We start from the raw sequence: 25,419 nt of genomic DNA, 5'->3' as shown, positions 1-25,419 counted from the left end.
GGCATACATATCTTCATAAACCTCAAATAGCTACTTGTGTAGCAAATCAGTTGCATGACAATATCCCATCAATAGGAACTTATATATTATCAGATAAAAGGTATTTGGACACCTACTAGCAGACATTAATATGGTGTTTATGCACCTTTACGATGGCTGAAACTCTGCTGGGGACACTTCCAATGAGGTGTCTCAACGTCTTTGAAAGAACAGCAGCCCATTTTGCCTCAAGAATCGAAACCAGAGAAGGTAGTGACTTGGGATACTGACTTCTGGAGCGAAGTCAACTTTCTAAGTCATTCCAGTGGTAATCCATAGGGTTCATGTCAACCCTCTGGACAAGCTGGTCCATTTCACGAATGTTATTCTCCCTAAGAACCATTGTCTCACATATGCAGTTTTATGACAGGGGCATTGTCATGCTGATACAAACAATCACAATTTCAGAACTGTTTCTCTACTGTAAGTGGTACATAATGTTGTAAAATGTTTTTATATAGTTCTGCATTGAGCGTTTTCTTAAGTGCAATAATAGGATAACACATGAAAAAAACCCTTATACTGTATGTAAGACCACCTGTTCTGTACTCCACTGTTGGCATTACACATGATGGCAGATAAAGTTCTCCAGGCATTCGTCAAACCCAAACCTTTTGGTCAGATTGGCACAGGGTATAGTGTGCTTCATCATTTGAAATCACTTGTTTCCAGTCATCCACTGCCCAGTGGTGCCTGTATTTCCCCCAACTCAAGTGTGATTCACATTGATTACAGAAACATGTAGCTCATGAAGAGGTAAGTGCCCGATCATTGTACCCCTTTTTTTAAAATCACTACTCATAATCATTGTGTAATAGGATGACTGGAGTGGGTGACGTGGTTGGGGTTGTAGGGCGTAGCTGGGTAGAAGAAGGTGGCTGTTTTTAGCAATCTTCCTCTTTATTGTTGGTTCGTCATATACATTTTCAAGTAGCTCAGCCCCACTGCTCGTGTCGTGGTGGAGACGTGCTGATGCGCGCAGCCCTGGGAACGCGATGCCGTGCTCGGTCAGCGGATTCGCAGGCAGTAGGAGGTTAGCAGCACGAGGTCGGGCCTAGCTCTCCTCCTGCAGACGCTGCGGGATGTCGGGAGTCGCTGGTACAGCAGAGGGCAATGCCCTCCGCTGACCGGTCCTCGGATACAGCGTTACTGATGACGATGACGCGTAACAGCGACCGAACACCCAACTGGTTGAACCCATGCCGACGCCCACCTCTGATGCCCTTAAATAGCGCAGACCACTGCTAAATCCGCCGGTTACACGGCGCCGTGTTTATTAGAATGTTCTCGATGAGTTGGCTAACGCAACCGCGCCACACGCGGCCCGCGCCTGCATAATTCTGTTAATGCTGCGTTCTGACTGTTGATGGCTGCCATGCACGTACACACATACCGACGCTCGTTGCAAAACTGTGTCACCTGCATAACGCGCCAGACAACCTTCGTTCACCGTCTGCCGTGAGGCTGGCGCATTGCGCACTGAAACACACAAATCACAATTTTGCACCATATTTCCTAAAAATAACCCCTTGTCCTCTACAACTGTATTAGCTGATCTGCTGATAGCACTTCAAAACTCATGGGTGATTCTTTAAACTGATTTCATGTGAAGTTTTACAGCCATCCTGCTGCTCGACAGGCCCGCATCTCGTGGTCGTGCGGTAGCGTTCTCGCTTCCCACGCCCGGGTTCCCGGGTTCGATTCCCGGCGGGGTAAGGGATTTTCTCTGCCTCGTGATGGCTGGGTGTTGTGTGCTGTCCTTAGGTTAGTTAGGTTTAAGTAGTTCTAAGTTCTAGGGGACTGCTGACCATAGATGTTACGTCCCATAGTGCTCAGAGCCATTTTTTTGCTGCTCGACAGCCCATATCCTTCAGTATGTGAGGTTCATTTGGTCTTGGTTGAGCTGTGGTTGCTCTTCCGCATTTCACATTCACATCACTAATAGTTGACTTGGGCAGCTTTAGAAGGGTTGAAATGCCACTGACAGATTTGTTACTCAGGTGACATCCAATGGCTAGTTCATGTTCATAGTCGCTGAGTTCTCCTTACTATCCATCCTCCTGTTACTGCTTTTCAGTGACCACACAGTACTCCCAGCATCATATCCACACTACATCGTGGCATCCAGATGATTTTGGTCAAATAGTATACCTTCAGAATTCAGATAGTGTCTAATAACTCTCAATTCCTAATATAAGGTATTATACTGTGTTATATCTTTAAATTTGTTGAATGGGCCTTCATTTGTACTGTGTGGCCACATACGACTACTTGTCAGTAGAAGCAGCAAGTTGTCACCATTGGAACTACTGCCAACCTATGCCACCTATGGGTGATGCTCATTGAGTAACTGTTGTACCACAACCTTCACTTAAGTAACTTCGTAATCGCTGCTGCAAATAAGAATCACATTTTCACATGAACATTTCTATAATGTACTGTCATGGAACTCAGATGATCAGTATGAGGCGAAAGTGTTGTTGACAGTGAATGAAGTGATCTCTCAATTTTTGCATAATCAACTATGAATTGTGTGCAAGCAGTGATATGAAATGGTTGTATGGCATTGATGGCTGGGTGAACCTACCTTAGGAAGTTCAGCCACAGATTTTGTGCATTTTCGGGTACAAGAGCCTAGTGAACAAAGTGAAAAAGTGACCGATATTCTTAAGTTTTGGTATCTCAAAATGGATAAAACCGAAAATAAAAGTGATGGAATATTGTGAGAAAAGGCTGAATCAGTCTCAAATACCTGGATTAAAAATTGCAGTAATTGTACTCATGGAGAAAATATACACCTAACCAATATCTCTGCTGGCTTCATGTTCTTTGATGAAAAGGACAATAGTCTCCTGGTCAGCACTTCCGATTTATGAAATCACATCGGAAACCAAGAGACAGCCAATTCCCTAAAGTGTAAGATATTATTGAATCCATGGCAACTCTGCATGAAATTATAACCGTGATATAGATGGCATAAAGAGAACATTTCAGCTGGACTGGCTGTCATTGTATCTATGGTTGATTTATTCTATAACAGTTACAGGAGCACTTTATAAGTTGTGTGTTCTCTTTCAGACATGTATAACACATGGAAGTCATAAACCGTCCATTTACCAGCTTCAAAAAGTTTCACAAATCTGCAAAAATGCAAATATTTCGCAAATAAGAAAGAGATACATTTCAAAAGTCAAGTGATTTGGTTAATGTTATGACAAACGAAACTAAGAGGCTAGAAGAACTCATCAGTGAGAATCTTGCAAAATTGGTACAAAGACATCCCACTAAGTTGCAATAAATTGACTCTTGCATATTGCTTTATGCAGTTCCTGACTCGCCTTTAAGAGGAGAACCAAATTCAAATGCTATTTTTCATTATTTATTCCAGTTTAGAATGTAGTCAGATGACGAATTATTGCAGGAACATTTTAAAAGTGTCCCCCTCAAAATATCACATATATTTCTCATATAATAAAAAATGATTAAGATTCTGGAACAAACTGTACAGTTTTATGTTCTGTATTATCCCACAAGTTGTCTGTGAGTGTGAACACAATGTAGCATCACTATAAATTAACATGAAAATCGGTGTTGAATCTTGTGGTAGTGGCTCAAGAGCACAGTGTCGGAAATGTTGTTTATACAAAAATTTTAATGGCTGAAAAACAAACAACTGAAAGAACAAGACATGCATTGGGAGCAACGGAAAATTATGTAAATGGCAAGTAAGTTTAAAATCTGGGAACATAAAACCAGGATTTACTATAATTATGCTGTTAAAGCCAGTTAATACTGGCCATCATGTTTCATCACATCCTATCCCATCAAAAGATTCTGCAATGCATTTATGAAGGTGCCATCCAAGCTCGTCACCCTGTCACCATATGTCATGTCACAGCACCATCAAGGTTTCTCAGGAAGAAAGTTTTGACTGCTGATATCAACCGACCATTACTGATCATGTGATCCCCAAGCTCATTTCCTCCTGATAAATGACCATACCTAGATCTCCATACTCCATTTAATCAAGGTTTTCGTGGTTGATATTATTTGTTTGTTGGTCGTTAGTTGACATAAACTGTTTTGTTTCATTATTTCCTTAGTTAAAATTTATAATAAATGAACTGAAGCAGTGAGGCAGCGGTCTGAATTGTACTTCATGAGCATATTAAATTACTTGCCCTCTAATACATTAATAAAATTGATTTTTACACATTCCAGTACCGTATTTAATATTTTACGATGAAATGGATTGGAATATGACAGCAGCTTTTAGTGGAAAAAAGTACTGTGGGCAGAACCAGATTGAATAATAAGTGGAAATTGTTTGTATATTCTCGGGCACTTGTAATACACACATCACCCCAGTTCCCAGAACCCTGAAGATAGACGTTGACTGTGGATACTGTAACACAAGCTGTGTATCTCCTTCCTGGTGGAAAGGGACTGTGTCTGTGTTACAATATCCACAGTCAACATCTATCTTCAGGGTTCTGGGATCTGGGGTGATGCAAAACTTTTTTGATGTGTGTACTTATGAAATACAGATTCTTCTTCCTTGAGCTTCTTGTGTGGTGTGTGAAATTCTCCTTTTGTATTGCATAATGACATTTTTCGGACCCACACTCTTTTTGCATTGTTTTATACTACTGTCTTCTTTCTCTAACATATAAGCTATCCCTGCAAGCTGCAAACCTTTTCAGTCCAATAAATGCCATTTTCGTTCTACTGTTGACTCAGACATCGATGTATATAAGCTACTGCATTGTGTACATGCACTTCATGTGCAAAAAGAGTTGAAAATCATTTTGCAAAGATTGCAGTGCCCACCAAGTAAACACTTGAGGACACCCATGCGAGTTGAAATCATGTGACTTGAATTTATGTGACGTATCGTGATGTGGCATACAGTGTGAATACACGTTGACATGACAGTGCCATAAAGTGATAGCGCAGTGATGGCCAGTGTGAATTAATCCTTAGCTTGTCTATATTTATACTATTTACCAGGTACTACTAATACACTGTAGAAAGCAATAGAAGAAAATTATGTACACATAACAACATCCTCGAAATTTTCTAAATAATGTGTATGGAGAAATTGACTGGACATCAATACCTGCAGACAGCCCTCTAGGAGGGCTTCAGTGATCATGAGGGTTTGACAACATCAGTAACTGGAGGTGTTACAAGATATGTTAAGAAAGTTAGGAAAATATTTGTGCTTAGGAAGAGTTACAGGATACAGTCTGCAGAGTAACTGAGTAGTTCTGATGATAAATATGAGGAACAAGATTGTATAAAGTTCAAAAGCATTGTACAATGTGCCTTACGCCAGTATGTTTGATCAAGGTAGTCAGGGTTGGGAAAAAAATTCCACTATGTTTCAATAGCCATGCCAGAAAGTTACTATGAACGCAAAGAGAACTTCGACACAGATTGAAGCGATGTTAAACCCTAGTTGACAAACAAGTGATGAACAAAGTCAAAATGAATGTAAGAAGAGTAACGGAAGAAACATGAATTCGAATATACAATTGTGCCAACCGACCTGATTAAAAATCCTCAAGAAAATTTGATCTTGTCTAACGTTAGTAAATAGATTGAAACTAACTATTCAGTCACCGAGTGACCTTACTGGTATCGAAATAGGAGATGACAGAGAGAAGTCAGAAGTACAGAATTCGATATGTTCCAGGAAGAGTCTGACAACATATATATAGCGAAATCATCACGAGATGAAAATCAAAGAAATTAGAGCTCATATGTGGATTCACCTACAATCATTCTTCCATGAGTCATCCGGGGGGGGGGGGGGTGGTTAGTGTTTAACATCCCGTCGACAACGAGGTCATTAGAGACGGAGCGCAAGCTCGGGTTAGGGAAGGACTGGGAAGGAAATCGGCCGTGCCATTTCAAAGGAACCATTTCGGCATTCGCCTGAAACGATTTAGGGAAATCACAGAAAACCTAAATCAGGATGGCCGGAGACGGGATTGAACCGTCGTCCTCCCGAATGCGAGTCCAGTGTGCTAACCACTGCGCCACCTCGTCGGTGAGTCATCTGTGAATGGAACATGGAAGGGAGATGAAGATAGTGTATAAGAAATTACAACTACCATATACAGTAAGGCTGCTTGTAGAGTATAGAATGCCGAGGATACAAGATTTTTGATTCTTTAGTAAATGATTTGTATTGTTTTCTACCGCTTGGAGGTTTCGTTATTTTATAACTGTTTTTTGTTTGCTGAAAACTGTTTTGGTCTGGGATACATCTTTCCAATACATGATGCCATCCTCAGTAATTAATGTACACAAGTTAAGTATATTGCCCTGTTGCTGCTGTGGTCTTTAGTCCGCAGACTAGTTTAATGCAGCTCTCCATGTTCTACAGTAGAGCTGCATGTCTTTGAGATTTGTAAGGGCTGTAGTTTTCCTTGCTTTCAGCCCTTTGCAGCACCAAATCGCAAGGAGGTGTTGACTAACGTTGCAGGCCCAGATAAATCAATCATCCAGGCTATTGCCCCTGCAATTACTGGAAAGGTAGCGGCCCCTTTTCAGGAACCAAGCTCAGATCAACCAATCATCCAGGCTGTTGTCCCTGCAACTAATGAAAAGGTAGCTGCGCCTCTTCAGGAACCATAAGTTTATTTGAACTCTTCGCAGATACCCCTCCAACTGTTTGGAGGTAAGGCATGGCAATCTGTATTGTAGAGACACGTGAACCACCCTACCCCAGCAAGGTCCGAACTGAATATAAAACTTACTAATTTTTGTGATTATTCATACAGATTGTTGGTTATGCGTCATTTTTATTTTGTTGTGTGTGGAGGTTCATAGATTTACTATTAGTATGTGTTTGGTAAATAGAAAAGAGAAATTGACATAAAATTGATGCCTGTGGAACAGCTTGAAATACATTCTGTCAAGATCTGGTTTTCTTATTTCAGTTTTCCAAGCTCTTTTTAAGACAATTTAGCGATGACAGCTTTTATTTGCCCGTACTTCAACCTATTATCAGTAAAGCGACGACCAGTTCATTTTCCATTTTTGACTAGTGAGCTTAAAATATAAACTTGCTTCATTGATTCTTTATATGATATTCTGGAAAAATGTCGCTTCCGAGGAAAAAAATAAAATAATCCCTAAAATAAATTTATTGAATGACATTTATGATATCTTTAATAGCCAGCAGTTAAAATCTTGGTTAAAATTTGTGGACAACAGGACAATCTCTGATAGAGCCATTGATGTTCTGTATCCACTGTCTGAACTTAAAGATCTGAGAAGCGTGAAGAGAGGTGTGTGTGTGGAGAGGCGTCGTGTGTAAAAGTGTGAATGGAAGTGGTATTCTGTAATAATTGATCATTTCCAACAAGGTTTAGGAATGGCGATGGCCATACAGAGTAAAAACACGATCCATTTGGAATTAAAACTAGCTAGGCGTCGTTTGATTACTACTCTTTTTTTACTATGTGTTTCGTCTGACAGTAGTTCATAGTATTTTGTTTATCATGTGTGAACATTTTTGGGAGCCACTAGCGGAGATTCATTTGGCAGTGAGTGAAGCACCAACAAGTGTTAGTGACAGTGAGGGTATCTATTGCCTCTGCAGCAGAGTTTTTATACGGTAATGGTTGCACAAAGAAGTGACAATAAAGAGTTGTTTATGGGACGTGATACAGTGTGTCGTCTGTTATTGTTACAGTAATGCTGAATTTTTGCAAGGGGGAATGTGCGAGAAAACTGATGGAAGTGAGGACGAAACTCATTATAATTTAGATGGTGAAGATTCCTATACCTTAATCCCGCTAGAAGAAAAAGGGAACACTGAAGTAACAGCACTGAAGTTGGTGGGTAAACCAGAAGTAAGTAAACATACATGTCATATTAAACTTCATGCATTCCAGCATGCGATTAAACATGTGACAGCTGTTTGTAAATATGTAATTATGTATGTTAAGCTTGGCAGTTTGTTGAACTCTTACGAAAACCGAATTTTAGAAGCGAGACACTTTACGTCAGACGAATATAAATGTGCAGGTGTATGGATGTTTATTTTACGGATGAAACCAATTGCAACTTGAGATCGTATAGAGTATTTCTCAAACCGCGGAACTGAAAGTGATCGTAGAGAGAAGGTTTTGTGTTCATACATTTTTGTTTTTTCTGTGTTCATCACATCAAGGTTATTAGGCGTAGTGAATAGATTGGGAATTTCTTTTCCTTTGATCCAGAAAGTTTTTGCATCGAGTTTCCTGTTGCTTAGTGGATACATCAGGTCACAGGTTATATATTTGAATAAAACTTAAGTGAGAACAAATGTAGTCATTATTTACATATTTTAAGACTGGTTTTATCCGTTATATATTCAATAAATGCCAGAATAGGTCATTGTGAAATAACATTTGTCATCACTGTGATTTAACTGTAGATCTGTTGGACGTAATTTAATTTCAGCTACCCTCATTTAACCAAATTGTAAAACTTGATTGATCCTTGTCACATGGTTTTTGGATTCACTATACGCTGTGTAGCACATTTCGACCTATGTGTTGTCCGTATCCTCCCACCCACACCACCACCACCTGCTATCTTTCAAGGTGATCATTGGAATAGTATGGACTTTGTTTTTGTGCAGTAGTACGCTGTTAGTGTATGTAATGTGACACACACCTTTCCAGTGTTGTTTTAGTCTCACATGAGGGTCTTGTAGGTACATTGCATTTTGACGTACAGCTGTACAGTAGATTGTGAGATGCCGCCGGAGCTTTAAGGACAAACTGTCTTAGTAGTGGGCAGTTTATAACATTATTTTACTGTGGAAATTATGATTAACGTCCACAGTTAAAGAATGAAAAGTGCTATTACATTTCATTTGTCACTGATGAAATTTGGTAGTCATAATGTATTTATCTAAGGCAAGAACTGTCAGCCAAGTCACATTACTCACCCACCCTTTTCTCCTCTGCCCCATGTTGATGGTATTTATGGACGACGCAAATGTGATAGCCACTGGTCCATTGTTAGAATGCTCCATTTAAGAAGAGGTGTGTGGTACTTCCACATTCCCTGGGTCAGATGACCTGTTTTCCTTTCTGGTGGGCACAGGTTTCCACTATGCAGTTGTAAAGGATGGTACTTTACTATTGGTGAAGCTCATCATCATAGGCAACAGTACACGTCAATCTCAAATATCTTTCCATGGTGTGTGAGCATTGCAAATAATTACTGTAGGTGGCTGCATTGATTTCTGTGTCACATCATGATACATGTAGTGCACTCACTTGAACACAAGTTTTGAAAAATGAGTGGAACTTGGAATTATATAGGGGCCTACCTCAAATACTGCATGTCAAAGCCTGCATTTTGTGTGTGTGTGTGTGTGTGTGTGTGTGTGTGTGTGTGTGTGTGTGTGTGTGTGTGTCACGCCATTGAAGAAAATGAAATACTTCTTTGTCATTACTTAGAGTGGTATCAAAAATCTGTGTAAACTGAATGTCTGTCCATAGACTAAATATTGCATTGTTGCAGTAAGATCCTCTTTGAAGATGGTTTGCATACCAAGGATGATAAATGTTGGTTTCTGTCCCGTGTTCGGAAACATGACACCTAAAGGAAGATTTTAGGTGAAAATGTAAATTTAAATGTAGTTATTTGCTGAAGAATGATAGGTATGTATGTAGTGTCATGAGTGAGACACGAATTGTTGGCCTTGACATATAGTTACTGGTATAGTTAGTGATATAGCAAATTGTGTGATCCATCTTGAAAGAATATTTTGCCTGCTATGTGAGTTGTGGCATCTTCCATCACAGCAGCTTAAGGTCAATATGAAAAGTGGTGGGCTGCCATTTGCTTCTGTGTACAACTAGTCGATGTGGTGCGACAGTATCTTTATGGACATCCTCAAAATACTGGCTTTGATGGAATGGAAGTACATTGAGGGGTTGACGTGGTGACTTATTTTCTTCTGCTGCCATGTGCTGCTTTGTTGTAAGACCTTTTAACTTGGACTACACAAATGCTTTTTTAACTAGACATATTATGACTTGAACTCCTGGGTGGGACAGACTACAAAGTGAAGTTGGGACTCGGACATAACAAGTGAGTGTACATCCGGTATTGACATTGTAGCGCATCCTCCCATTTTTATTTTGTGTGCAGTTGCAGTCTAGATCAAGAAACAAAATGCAACTTTAACTTGTCATTCTTTTCATGTCTGCTAATAAGAGTTTAGAAATATGATAGTTTTGCTCTTGTCTCACTGCAGGAGGGGCATGTGCTGGCATGTTCTGCACACCACTGACATACCTGATACGTGCAGTGAATTAGGTGATTCCAGTCTTCGATGTTGTAGCTGGTCTGGCACAAAGAATATGCTAGCAGTTTGTTGCCATGTAAAGAGGGAATGGTCAACCTTTTAGCATGTATCAGAATTTTGTAATGGCAACATAGGCTGCATAAATATTGGTAATATGGCAACAGGCTGGCTTTTGTAGGAGGTAGCTACTGGTTGAAAAATGGAAGAGACTGCAGTTAGCAATTAGAAACTGCTCCTGTTGCAGGGAACAAAGCATTTACAAGTGGATTTCAAAAAGTAAATTACACATTGCTATAGCAGGCCAAGTAACTTCTATTGAATGCTGCACTACACTTCAAAGTGAGGCACATATGACACTATTTTTCAACACAGCATCAAGTCGCTGTAAGCAACAGTCATAATGTTACACCAACCATTCAGTTTAAGGATGATTGTAATGATCAAGGAGCCACTTGAGAACTGCTTTGTGATCATCCCCATCAGAAAATCTGCAATTGCTGTGAATCAGTTCCCTGATTACGTGGGCATTGTCATCTTTGGTCGATGTTGATGGCCTTCTTTCCCAGTCATCACCACCCATATCTGTGCAGCCTTGGCCAAATTGTTGGCACCATTCCACTACAGCTGGAAACAACATTGCATCTGTTCCATGTGCCTAATACCGGAATGTCATGGTGAATATGTGTGCAGTTAAAGTATTTTGCCCACAAGAATCATGCTTTGGAATACATTTCCATTGTCTTGCCATTTCACTCCACACTGTGATGCACCTGCTATTCAGACCATAGCAGAATTGTGTGCAGGAAACGCAGAACATGAACCTCTTCCAGTGCGCTCTCTCGTTGTGGAATAGTCTTAGTGTGTGACAATATGTGTAACTTCCTAACTGTAGTCCCCTTGTACTACTACAGCTAGAGGCATGTGTGGCAGTGCATGAAATAAAAGTACTGTATTTGTGACAGTGATCTTCAGATCAGTAAAGACAATGTCTACTGCAGTGCAGTGTATCTCGTGGTTTTGAACTTCCTGCAAAATTTGTTGATTGACCTGTGGTAGATGTTGCTAAGCCCAAGAACTGCTTTATATTGCAAGGCTTGAGACAAATGACAGTAATGAAAAGTACCGAGGGACTAAGTGAATAATGTGCAATTAACTATCTGGTAGATTAAAACTGTGTGCTGGACAGAGACTCGAACTCTAGACCTTTGCCTTTTGTGGACAAGTCCTGTACCAACTGAACTACCAAAGCACGACTTGTATCCTGTCCTCATAGTTTTACTTCTGCCAGCTCCTCATCTCCTCCCTTTCAAACTAGACAGAAGTACTGCAAAACTGTGCTACCTCAGTTGATAGTGCACTTGCCGACGAAAGGTGAAGGTCTGCAAGTTCAAATCTCAGTCCAGCGTACAGTTATAATCTGCCAGGAAGTTTCATATCTGTGCACACCCTGCTGCAGAGTGAAAATTCGTTCTGGAATGTGTAAGCATTTCTCCTGCTCTCAAGTTAATTGATCCAGGTATCTACAAACATAAGATAATTGTGCATTAGGTTTTATAGGCTAGTCTATTTAGCACACTGGTCTTAGGATTCAGGATAATGTTGTGCATGGCCATCATGGTATAGGTTAATTCAATTTTATTACTAAATCACTTCAATTAATTGCTTTAACAAGGCTATATCCAACCACCTGTACTCTCCTCAGTAAACACATTTATGTGTTATGACATTATAGGCTTTCCTGGTGTAATAAGTCTTGAAAGTCTCTTCAGGATTGCTGCCGGATCATAGAATCAAGGCAATTCAATAGTCTGGTGAACCAACTGTTTGCCATCTTCAGGAGAATGCTGCTGCGCCCCACTGAGAACTGATGCCATGGCTGCAAATCAACATCCTATATAGGGACTTCAAAATCCTCTGGAAGAGTCTCAGAGTTTGATTAGTGCAAAACTGGATGAAGAGTTTGTGAAGCTTTGTCGTCATGCACTGACATCTATGTATTTTTCATTTAACAGCAACATTTTTGAACAGAATGACGGAGGGGCTATGGGTAGTCCTTTATCACCCAAAGCCGCCAGTTTATTTATGGGAGGCTTTGAGGATATGGCACAGAGGACTTCGGCTATGCAACCAAAATGCTTCTGGAGGTATTTACAGATGGCCACATGGACATGATGCTGCCAACAGATTTTTGCATCACTTCAACTGTGTTCATCCCAGCATTTAATTTACCAAGGAGGTTAAAAGTGATGGGACGTCACAGTTTACAAAAACCAGATGATGCTCTGGGACACATTGTTCACTGAAAGCTGATGCACACTATTCGGTATCTGCATGCTAAGAGTTGCCATCCACTATACGAATGCAATGGTGTCCTTAGGACTCTGGTATGCAGAGCATATACCACTGCTGACATGGACAGTTTAACCCAAGAACTTGTACATTGGGTGGCCGTTTTTAAGGAAAACGGATATTCTGGGAAGCAGATTCGTCGGACCATGGAGTTTGTACTACCCCAGGAGGTGCATAAACAGGAGCATAGATTTGTGGCCTTAATTCCTTATGCTGGCGGCATATCGTTTTAACCCAGAAACTATTCTTCTGCTCTGACTACGCATTTGAATGATCAAGCCATGTAAATACCTATTCTGCAGATGCCACTGGCTGCTAACTGTTAACACGCACAACGAGAAGTGTTCACTATCAGCTGCTTTTTGGGAAGCAACATGCACCCTAGGCAAGTAGAAGGCAGAATTCTTATCTGGCCACTCCCAACTTTTCAGATGTCAGTCTCTGTGGTCTTTCATGAATTTATTGTGACCGTGTGGTGTATACTTAAGTATGTTATAGGATGTATTGTGGGTGATGTGTGGAAACTGTCATAATAGGATACTGTATCCCTATTTCGTGCAAATGATCAAACGAATAGTGTGTCCATGATGTGATGAAGGTATCCATGACTCGTCAGTCTGGTTGTTGAGTGAATGAGACGTGGGTGGTGAGCATCAAGTAGAAGGCTTTAGAAAGATAGAAAATTACTTGAAAAATCATGCTGGTAACAGTGAATCACTAGATGAACCCACACTGAAGAGAAAAATGAGCAGTTAGTGTTATGCATCCAATCCGGATGGCTGGCCCATTTGTAGCATACAAGTGTTAATTATCTTTTGTATCTATCAGAAGACAGGATGCTGGATACTCAGGTAGGATAACACTGTATCTGCCAGGATTGTAATTTTATCTTCTGTGACAATCGATGTCTGCCTCTTGTCAGGTCAGTTGCCATTGCTACTGCCGTATCTGTTAGTTTCCCGTATCTTAAGACAGGTGACAAAAGTTGATTTGTGAATCAAATTTGCGATGTTACCAGCATGTCTCTCTGTGCAGGCGGATGTCTATTTTCGCCTGTGGGCAGGTGCTGTGGGAAAGGTCATGTTGAACACATTAAATGAAGCTCTGCTAGTTGGCTGGTTAGTTCAGAATGTAGTGCCTGCATGGGATCTTCTTCAGAGGAGGTAACAGTGACGTTCATACATCTGTACATCATTAGTATAAGATCGGTTGCCTGTGCCAGAGTTCAAAAATCCCCAGTGCATACTTTCAAAATGTTTTGGATGTTTACAGGTAATTGTGATAGTCATATATTCAATAGTATGTCATTGTTTACATCAACATTTTATGATATTGGAGGGTTAGCAGTGGTAATACCCAAACCTCCAGATGTCAGACACTCAGATTAGTACCAAAAGTATGTCTATAGAGTATGAACCAAAACACCGATTTTGTTACTGCTGTCGTCAGTAAAATGTGCGAAAATGCTAATTAAAAGTATCAACAGAGCTGTGGAGCACAGGAAATGTGTATCTGTGAGTGATTGACTTGTAGATCTCGCATGGATGAAGAGGTAAGTGTTTGGTTGTTGTACTGAAGGTCCTGTGTTTATAGCTCAGTGAAGAAATTTTTTTAAACTGTTTACATGTGAAATTGCTATAAGGGGGAACATTTTCTTGACATGTAAAAGGACTTTTTTGGGGTTTGTAACACTGTTATTTAGCCAATCTGCTTTCGCTTTGTTAGTTGAACCTTATGTACTTATTATTGATCTTATTATTAATTGCTGGCCGCTGTGTCAGAGTGGTTCTAGGGGCTTCAATCCGGAACCGAGCTGCTGCTACGGTCACAGGTTCGAATCCTGCCTCAGGCATGGATGTGTGTGATGTCCTTAAGTTGGTTAGGTTTAAGTAGTTTTAAGTCTAGGGGACTGATGACTTCAGATGTTACGTCCCATAGCACTTAGAGCCATAATTATTATTAATTAATTTTTGTTACTGTGTTTTGAACCCAGGACCTTTGGCACGCCAAACTAACACTTTACCAGCTTCCCCACAGAAGCTACATATGTTAGCTACTCACATTTATGCCCTCGATATCCTCTGTAGTTCTAGTGTTACTTTTAATTAACATTTATGCTCATTCTGCTGGACAACTGCACGTAGTTAACTCTAGATTGGAGTTTCATTTGATACTGTATCGACATACAACATTTGGTAACAGTCTGAGTGTCTGAAATCTGGAGGTTTGATAGGTAAGCTCTTCAGGACATTATTTATTTATTTGTAAGGCGTTTGTTCTCAAATTGGTGGTGGATAATGCATCACTGTCAGTCATCTGCCAACCATGCATATACAGTTATACAAGTATTAGTACGTGTATTTGAGTATTGTTTCATTACATGTTAATGGATAGCAAGACAGTTTTATGGTTATTAAATAGAAAATTATGCGCTATTTTGATAAACATACTCCAGTCACATTAATGTGACCACTGCATATGTTTTCTGTCATTGTGCAATAACTGCCCACAGACAGTGGGTGACAGTACTTGCAGTGCGCAGTGTATAAAGTGTGCTCAGGGATGTGGAAAACAGTGCAGTTATTGTTGTAACGCAGGAATGGAGTGATATATGTGGTGCCCAAAGCGGCGTAATTAGTGGCTCTCAGGCCAAGGATGGAAGCATTTCGGAAACAGCTAAGTTTGCAAACTGATTGTGTGGTTGAAGTATACTGCGCATGGCAAAAAGGCGTTATCCATAACTGGCACTGAGGCAACTATGTTTCACCATGAGCCATAGAAGACGGGGCGAACAACAGCTACGGAGATGAATATGTGCGAATAGACATGCAACTGTTGGGCAACTGACTACCCAAATGAACCAAGTGACTAACAACAGTGTCCCTGAATGAATGTTCAGCAAATGTTGCGGGCTTCAGCAGTAGGCACCTGATTCATGTGGGCAAGCTGACTGGTGTTCATTGGTAAGAAAGGCTGGAATTTGCATACCAGTGCCACAACTGAATGTCCACTGAGTGGCAAGTGGCCTTTTCAGATGAATCACATTTTATGCTCCATCGGAAAGATGGCCAGATCCCCTATGGATCCGGGGGTTAGAATAGGCCCGAGATGTCCCTGCCTGTCTTACTGAAAGAGTGTCTCAGTTTTTGGCCCTATAAGTTCAGCTTGCATTTTATGGTTTGACCTGCCACTTTCCAAATTCTACGGAAGTGCAGGCCATATGGGGAAGGGTGCCTTACGTGGTGCATGAGTTATCTATAGTGCCCTTAGATTCGATCTCCTGAACCGCTTGTCATGTCTTTGCATCTCCACCTGCAGTTCAGCTGTGTGGGTGAGGACACTTTCCAGCGTATGTCATCTTCTTTTGTTTTCTCTTGTCCTCTTTCGCCCCCAAGACAATATTGGATTTCTCTGCTCTCAATATCCAGCACAGTAGCCAGTCTGTTGTGGTGGGGCCGTCATGTACCCATTTGCTGGTAGCCCCTGACAACACAGGGATCGCAGTGCTGATGCCTGAGCTGTAAACTCCCCACATACGCCAAGGAGTAGATGCCTGTCTTCCTGGGGCATTAGGACTCCCGGCAATGGCTGTCCTGCCAGGTGGCCTTTGCTGTGGCCGGGTGGCGCCTGTGGGGAGAGCTCCCAAATCGGAGTGGGTGGCATCAGGGTGGATGACCTGCAATGAAACGGACTAAGTCGTCTCTTGCTGGGACCTTGTAGTGCCAGCAGTTTCCAAGAGGGACAAGATCGAGTACAATGCTGACAGATATCACCCTAAATCTTTTCCCTCCCTCGCTACACCTTTGGAGTTACGTAGGGCTACAGAAAGAAGAAAGCCATATTCACCTCGGTATTTAGTCTGTAGCAGAATGGATGGGGTCTCCTTTCTAACCTATGAAGCCTCAATTTGTTGTTGAACACCTTGAGGATAAGTTTAGGAAAGTGACAGCAATGTCAAAGATGAGAAGCAGCGCGGTCTTGATTCAGACAGCAACCCCAGCCCAATCCCGAGTGTTACTCACTTGTGACCGACTGGGTGATATTCCTATTTCCATCACTCCCCATAAAAGCTTCAACATGGTCCAGGGGATTATTTTCCATTGCATCTCCTCTTGCAGTCTGACAACGAGCTCCACGCCAATCTAGATATATCATTTCATCAGGCATGTTTACTACAGGGGGCCCAAAGACAACAGGGTTGCTACTGGGTGCCTTCATCTTGGCCTTTGATGGTGATTTCATTGCCTGAAAAGGTCAAGTTGATGGTTTACCGCTGTGATGTTAAACTGTATGTCCTTCCCCCTATTCGGTACTTTAAGTGCTGGAAATTTGGGCACGTGTCTTCCCGCTGCACTTCCAATGCCACATGTCGAGACTGCGGAGACTGTGGAGAGCAGCACTCTCCCTGCTTGCCAGACTGCACAGTACTCCTAAAGGAGCAGAAAATCACGGAGTACAAGACCCTGGACCAATTGATTTTCACAAGGCTAAATGTAAATTCGAAAGATTCAACCCTATTCGGTTGACGTCAACGTATGTTGCAGCTACATCACCATCGCCGTCCCAAGTGCCAGTGTCTCCTTACTCTGTGACACAAACAGGCAACCAGAATACATCTATCCCCTTGGTGGTAGGGGGGAAATCTCCTTCCGTTCCTCCCAAAACACCTACTTCAGCAACAAGGCCACCCCCCCCCCCCCCTTCCAAATGTTGGGGACATCGTCCCCCCCACCCCAGCTGGAGAAGCAACAACCCTCTGGCTCCTCTCGTGCGGAAGGGCCCCCATGGGACCCTCTCTGCCAAGGTCTCCATTAATGCCACTGCGGACTCTCACCAGTGGCTAAAGGAGCCAAAAGCTGCTGGACGAAGAGCTTCACGGTCTTCCTCTGTGCCTGAAGCTATTTCGGAGAAATCCTCCCAGTAAGTCACTAAAGAGAAGCGAGAGGGTAAACAAACAAAGAAGTCTGCAAAGAAAAAGGACCCTCCGGTGACCCCAACACCACCACTCCCTACCATTTCTACACCTGAGGATGAGGTGGAGATCTCAGTGTCCCCCGACGACCTGGATCTCACTGATAGGAATGGATACAAATACTCAGTCGGTGGCAGCAGGTGACCCTGAGGCGTAACCTGCCTCCTTGCATGCTTCATGCCTTCCCAGCCTCAAAAAAAGTCACCATCCAGTGGAATTGCTGCAGTTTTTTCCAATGCCTGGCTGAGCTATGGCAACTGTTAAGCTTTACACTTGCTTTCTGCATTGCATCCAGGAAACCTGGTTCCCAGCAGTGCGGACCTCTGTCCTCCGTGGCTATAGGGGATATTACAAGAAACATAGTGACTGTAATAGTGTGTCAGGTGGAGGTTGTGTCTATGTCTTGAACTCAGTACGCAGTGAACCTATGCCCCTTCAAACCCCTCTTGAAGCTGTGGCTGTCAGGATAAGGACGGCGTAGGAAATAACGTATATCTTCCTCCTACTTTCAGGAGATTTTAACACCCATAACCCCTTGAGGGGTGGCACCGTACTTACTGGCCGAGGTAGAGATGTCAAAACTTTCTCACCTCAACCTTTGTCTCTTAAATACTGGGGCCCCCACACGTTTACATGTGGCTCATAGCACTTACTCAGCCATTGATTCATGCCTCTGCAACCAAGGACTTCTCCCATCTGTCCACTGGAGAGTCCACAATGACTTGTGTGGTAGTGACACTGTCCTATTATCCTGTCACTCCCCCAGTGCCATTCCCCCAGACGTCTACCAAGATGGGCTTTAAACCAGGCAGACTGGGAAGCTTTCAACTCTGCTGTCACTGTTGAATCTTCCCCACATGGTACTATCAATGTAGTAGTTGAGCTGGTCACTAGAATGGTCATTTCTGCGGCGGGAAACACAATCCCTTGTTCTTTAGGGTGCCTCCGGCGAAAGTCAGTACCTTGGTGGTCACCAGAAATCACTGAGGACATTAAAGAGCATCAGTGAGCTCTGCAGCAACATAAATGGCACCCTTCCCTAGAGCACCTTATAGCTTTTAAACAACTGCGTGCCTGCGTTTGCCAGCTTATAAAAAGACGGAAACATAAATGTTGGGAGAGGTATGTCTCGACCATTGGGTGCCATATGCCACCTACCCAAGTCTGGATGAAGATCAGACATGTTCATGGGTACCAGACATCGACAGGTGTCACTGGCATTAACATCAATGGCGTTATCTAATTAATTGTAAAAATATTGACATGAAATATACTGATTGGGAAAAGAAGTGTCAACACCAAGAATGAGTTGTGCAGGATAAATGAAAGTTGGTAGGCATGTTTCTACATCTGAAAGATGACGTATGATCAAATTTCATGCCAGTCTCAGAATATGCTACTAGAAGTGCCACTGTAAGGATGCAAATCGGATTTGCTTTAAATATGTGCTGCAATGGTCATGAGTGTTACTTACCTCTGAGACTGGACGTAGTGAGTTGATGGTAGTCAAGAATGCCTTAAAACGACGAAGAAGCCGTTAACAACAGCACACAGAGTTTGAATGAAGTCCTTTGTAATAGGGGTATGAGAAGGTGGATGTTCCTTTTGTGTTGTTGCAGAAAGATTTGGCAGGAATGTAACCACTGTACGTGTTTGCTGGCAGCGGTGGCCATGGGAAGGTACAGTCACGAGACAGAGATGTGGACGGCCGTATGGTATTACCAAGAGGGAAGTCATTTGTGTTCAGCATGTGGCAGTCATGCATCCTACTGTGTCTGCAGCAGCAGTTGGCAAAACAGTGACACAACAAAACTGTTACAAATAGATTACTTAGAGGACAGCTCCAAACCAAACTCTCTGTAGCGTACATTCCACCGACCCAAACCACCACTATTTGCAACTTCAGTGCTGTCAGGCGGCAGCTTATTAGAGAATGAAGTGGAGGTGAACTGTGTTTCCTGATGATAGCTGATTCTGGCTCAGTGCCAGTAATGGTTGTATGATGGCTAGGTGGTGACCAGTTGAGGACCTGCAGTGAACGTATCTGCAGCCTAGACACAACTGGACCTGCACCTGGAATTATGATCTGGAGTGTTATTTCATATGACAGCGGAAGCACTCTCACGGCTATCCCATGCACCAGGACTGTAAATTTGTATATCAGTCTGGTGATTCAACCTAATGTGCTGCTATTCATGAATAGCAGTTCAGGGGGTATTCCCCTACAGGATAATGTTCGCCTGCATACCACTGTTGTAATCCATCATGCTCTACAGTGTGTTGACATGTCGCTTTGGCATGCTCTCGATCACCAGATCTGGCTACAATCGAGCACATATGAGGTAACCATCAGATGACAACTCCAGGGTCATTCACAGCTAGCATTAACTATCCCTCTATTGATCAACCAAGTGGAACAGGCATGGAACTCCATCCCCCAAATTGACATCCGGCACCTATGAGGCACAATGCATGTGTGTTTGCATTCAACATTCTGACGGTTATGCCAGTTGTTAATGTACCAGCATTTTGCATGTACAATGGCCTTTCTCATGCTTACATTAACCTTTGAACTAGCAGTATTAATCATTTAGATGTATTACCTAGGCAAATGTATTCCCAAAATTCCATTACTCTAAATTAATTATTTCTTGGTGTTGACATTTTTTTTTTCTGTCAGTGTGTTTAGAGATGAATGTAAAAATTGATCAAAGCTAACATTGGAGAAGATGAATGTGGTTTCTGGAGAAGTGTAGAAACCTGTGAGACAATACTGACCCGACAACACGTGTTAGAAGAGATGCTGAAGAAAGACAAATATTTGTTTGCAGCACTGTAGATTCAGAGAAAGCTTGTGGCAGTATTGACTATAAGACTCTGTTTCAAGTTCTGAACGTAGGAAAGAGAAAATAGAGAGAGTGAGATATGTGAAAGGAAAGCACTGGTTCAGGGGGGAGTGTGACAGGATTGTAGCCTCTCCCCCATCTTAGTTCATTATTCAGGAAACAATAAAGGGAACAGAAGAGAAATTTGACAGGGAAGAAGAAGGGAGAGGGAGTGGGAAGGAACGAAAATAAAAAAATTGCACAAAGGAGTTAGAATAGCAGATGAAAGGAATGGAATAGTGTCCTGAAAAGGGGTCATAAGATTAACAACAGTATAAGTAAAACAAGGGTAATGGGATGCAGTAGATTTAAATCAGCTGAAGAAATTAGATTTAAACTTAAAGTAAGTTATGTGACTTCACTCTTTCTGAAGAAGATACCCTTAGTTATACTGAAAACTGATGAAGATTTATAACAAGAAACTATGCAACCAATAGGCTGTATACATCATTTATTGAAATGTTAAGTTGTTTCTGAGTGGGAGAGCACAGTCCCCTTGTGATTCACTGAATAATACATACAGTTAGTCCCTCCTTTCTCCTCTGTAATTTGAGTACTTATTGTCCAATTCTACAGTAATTGCAGACATGACATTTAATTACTAACGTTACTGGGTGTTTACTTTTCAAAATGTAGTCAATGTGCTTTCATGCAATAAATTAGTTGGGCTACATATTGTGTGTGTGCAGATCATATGCGATTTACCAGGGATCATATTACATTTCAGCAACCTGATTCACATTATTATTACTGCTACAATATTACTTGATTTGGGGACTTCAAGAAGGACTTAGCTATTTACAGTATCTCAATTTTGCAAATAATGTGCATTGTTCTTAATTATTTTGGGTATGATTGGCTTCATTGTTGTGTACATATGAGTGTTCCTTTTTTTTTTCAGGAGGAAGCTGTGAGCTGTTATTGTAGTGCATCTCACACAGATAATAACTATTCTACTGATGAGCATGACAGTATACGTGGTGATGGTGGAGTTGTTGCTAAAGGTGGTTTGCATCTCAGTGATAGTGGGGCAGATCTGTCAGAGTGTGATGCTACAAATCAAACAGAATGGGAAAGATACTGGTCAATTAATGGAGAACGTCTCATCTGGGAAAGCTGGATTTCAAAGTATGGGGAATACATAAACCCTGACTACCTGAACCAGGTAGATAAATTTAATATTGAAGAACAACCGGCAGCTTCAGAAGGAAGTGCTAATGCAGCAAGACAGTTAAATCAGCATGTAGAATCGCCAACGGAAAAAGCCCCCACTGATAACAGAAATTTTCCACTTGATGCAAGTTGTGCAAATTTGGTGGATACTGATGCAGTGAATACACCACAGTGTATTGTTGATGATAATGGTAAAAGTGATATAGAGAAAACTGAAGAATGCAACATTCCAGACCAGCTGCAAGTTAAGGATGAAATTGAACAATGGAGCCTTCCTTCACCTCCAACCACAGAAGAAACTTCAAGTGACAGTATCAGCAGTAGTGACTACAATCAGCGATTTTCCAATCGCTGTGAGTCTGCAAACAGTGGACTTGCTAACATGACAGGTACCACAGACTCAATGACAAATGTCACACGTATAACAGTTTCTTCCTTGGACTTTAGCTGTGACACTGAAGACTCTGTTCGCAGTGGTTCTCTATTCTCCTCATCAGGTGAAAGTGCCAGTGATGGTCAAGCTCTGACAGAAGCTGATTTGTACTGGCAAGAATTGTGGAAACAACATTTTCAGGAACAGTACGAAAAACATCATCGTGCATTTTTGGAAAAAACATTTGACAGTAATGCTCGTGAAAAATCATTGCAGCCGCAGTGTTCTTATGATCCTTTGGAAGAGCGTGATTCAGAAAATTACTGTAGTTTAAAGCATAGTAATGAAGGCTCTGACAGAGGACTTCATAGAGTGTTGGATGTAGAGGAGATGGAGTCATTAGACATAGAATCTGTAGAGAAATCTGAAAAATGTCAAAATAATGATGAAGTTAGTTCAGTAGGTCATGAGAAATTGTCACAGAATGAAGTTATACCTAACAGTGTCCCCAAAAGCATTCCAGGAAATGAAAATAAAGGCAAAAACAGAAGTGATAAGAAGAAAGAAAGGTAAGCAACTACGAATAGTAAATTATGTTGCTGAAATATAAATTACTTTTGTCCTCCTCCCACCCCCCTACCACCACTACCACCACCACCTCCTCCACCTCAGTATTTGATTATAGAACTTTGATACACTTTCAGGTTTGTATATGACAACATTTTTGGCGTTAAAAATCTACACAAATTCTGCAGGTGCTGGTCATGTAAAGCCTAGGTTTCTCCTTTTTTAACTTTTTTTTTATCAGTGAGAATAGAATTCTGTAGAGAATGGAGCTCAGTCTAACATCATTTTTGTTTTAATTTCTGACAAGTCTCCAATAGAGTTCTCCATTGCAGCCTAGAAAATGTGTGCTTTAAGAATATAAGGCTACACATGTGATTAGATCTGAAGACAGCTTAACAAACAAAACTTTGTAAGGAGAAATCGTTGGAACCTAAAGTGACAGGTGTACCTCAAGGAAAAGTGATAAATCCTGTAGTATTCATGGTGTACACAAATTATCTAGTATATAATTCACGGGCAAGATGTTGATTTTGAAAGCGTTGCACCATTGGGAAATTGTTTCCGAGCTCTGGAAGCAGGTGATTATTTGCTGGCCTTCTAAATTACAAACTATAATTTACAAAAAAGTCAACATTACATTCAACGCCATTGCGGGACAGTCACTGGAATCAGTGTCAACCAGTAGCATTATTGATTATCCATCTGGAGTAATTTAAGATGTAATAATCACATTAGTCTAATTGTGGGGAGAACAGGTGGCAAGCTGAAATTCATTGTAAGAATCTGTTTGTCCACAGAGAAGATTGTTGGCAAAATTTTCGTCCTATTTACTCCTATAGTTTGTTGATTAGCATTGGATCTGTACCAGCTTGGATTAATTGAAAGCAATAACTCTCAAAGAAAGGCTATATAACTTGTCAAAGATTTCTGTAGTCATTATAAAGGTATCACAGAAAGAATGCTCTTAAAAATCTGAGAGCAGACACAAGAACAGCCACACGACATAAATACTTCTTCCTATACACACATTGTTTTATTAACATTACCAGAAAATTAGTGGGTAGTAGTTAATGGATGCAAGTCCATTTCCTACTGTTTTAAGTAAACCAACAGTGAATAGAAAAAAAAAGTGGAAGGAAATACAACTAGTATGCTACATAAGGCATAGTGGAAAAGTACTTTTCCTGGTTGTGTAAGACTGTGGATCTTAAATAAAATGCACTTTTTTTCTTGGTAGTCTCTTTTTATATCAGTCTACTTTACAAAACATTTTTGCAATGAATCATTAGCTCAAAATGTTTTCCAGTCACAAATTTAGGTGTAATAGATGGAAGTCAGAAAGAGAAAGAGTAGACAGATATTTCATGCAGTCATACTTATGAACCTTAAGTTTTTCCATCTTTCTGTGCAGTTTTGTTGCACTGATCAAGTATGATTTTTATTTCTTTTGCAATCCAGACCACCTGTCACATTTTTTTTTTCAGGTAGCCGGTACAGAAGTGTTGCATACAGTTGTGTCCAGTTTAATTTTATGCTTTGCATTGTAATTAATGAGAACGATACTAACTACTCCCTACAAAACATTGGTCACATTGCATCTCCTCGGCCCCCCCCCCCCCCCGCCCCACACACACACACAAAAGGCCCAAACATTCTTGCAGATGAAGCAACAGCTACAATTTTCAGCTTTCATTTATATGGTTTCATCTGTCGATCCAGTTTCGAGATCACCTTCACGCTTAAGAGAAATACAGCCATATTGAATTCACTTCCTATTTCTAAACTATTGAAAGTGAAAAAGCATCCAATTTTGGATGAAGCCCTGCTAAGTTAAAACATTCTAAACAAAGAAATTGACATGCATTATCTCAGTTTATTTATTTGAACTAAACATATCCAAGAGTATTACTTTAGGATTATAAGGGATCACACAACGAAAAGCAGAAGTGCTGAGTTGTTGAGACACACACACACACACACACACACACACACACACACACACACACAAAGAAAGGAAACTTGCTGCTTTTGGAGTAACCCTTCCTTCAGCTAGGTCACTCACTAACTCAATCGCTTTGCTAATACATCTTTTATCCCACTGTGAGATAAGACTGTCATTGCCTTCATGGAAAAAAGTTTTCAATTGCCTACAGAATCATGATTGTATCCAGGTGTCAATTCTCTGTCTGAAGAACATTGACAGCCACAAATGCCTGCAACAGAATGATGCCGTCAGTTGGCATCCCTAGTCATTTGATCTTTATTGTGCGCTTTAATTTTTGAAAAGTGTGCACATACCGCTGTGCGTTAATTGTGGTGCCTTGTTCCAGTAATTCTATGATCAGTGAGCCCTTGCAGTCAAAGAAAAAGGTCCTCATGACTTTCCCAGGCTGGCGTGCCTGCTGTTTAGACTATGCTGGAGAAGTTTCACTGGGAAGCCCTCACGCATCCTACATAGTGTCCCAATATCTCCCTGTGTGATTTCCGTATTGTTTGCAGCCCTGAAGAAAGATATTTGTGGCCATCAATTTGCTTTGGAGGAAAAGGGCATGCCTAGCACAATCAGCATTCTGTAGGCAACTGCAAACAATTGTCCATAAAGGCATCGACCATCTTGTTTCACAGTGTTATAAATGTAGTAACGGTTACGGTTATTACTTTTGAAATAATAAGTTGTTTACTTACATTTTTCCCATCTATCTTGTTTTCATTCTCATGCCACTTATATTTAAATTCT

At 41.2% G+C, this 25,419-nt stretch overlaps 1 protein-coding gene across 1 annotated transcript in view; it reads left to right on the top strand.

Annotated features, from left to right (window-relative positions):
• Nucleotides 1–7,304: 7,304 nt before the first annotated feature.
• LOC126475470 (trimethylguanosine synthase) overlaps nucleotides 7,305–25,419 on the top strand; it is a 76,406-nt gene continuing 58,291 nt past the window's right edge. Inside the window, exons 1-3 of the mRNA XM_050103357.1 lie at nucleotides 7,305–7,669; nucleotides 7,748–7,907; nucleotides 21,471–22,684. Of these exons, the coding sequence (XP_049959314.1) occupies nucleotides 7,554–7,669; nucleotides 7,748–7,907; nucleotides 21,471–22,684 (1,490 nt within the window). The 5' untranslated portion in view covers nucleotides 7,305–7,553. The remainder of the gene's footprint in view (nucleotides 7,670–7,747; nucleotides 7,908–21,470; nucleotides 22,685–25,419) is intronic.

The sequence above is a fragment of the Schistocerca serialis genome, chromosome 4, assembly GCF_023864345.2.
Source record: "Schistocerca serialis cubense isolate TAMUIC-IGC-003099 chromosome 4, iqSchSeri2.2, whole genome shotgun sequence".
NCBI lineage: Eukaryota > Metazoa > Arthropoda > Insecta > Orthoptera > Acrididae > Schistocerca > Schistocerca serialis.
This window is presented reverse-complemented; position numbering and strand designations above follow the sequence as displayed.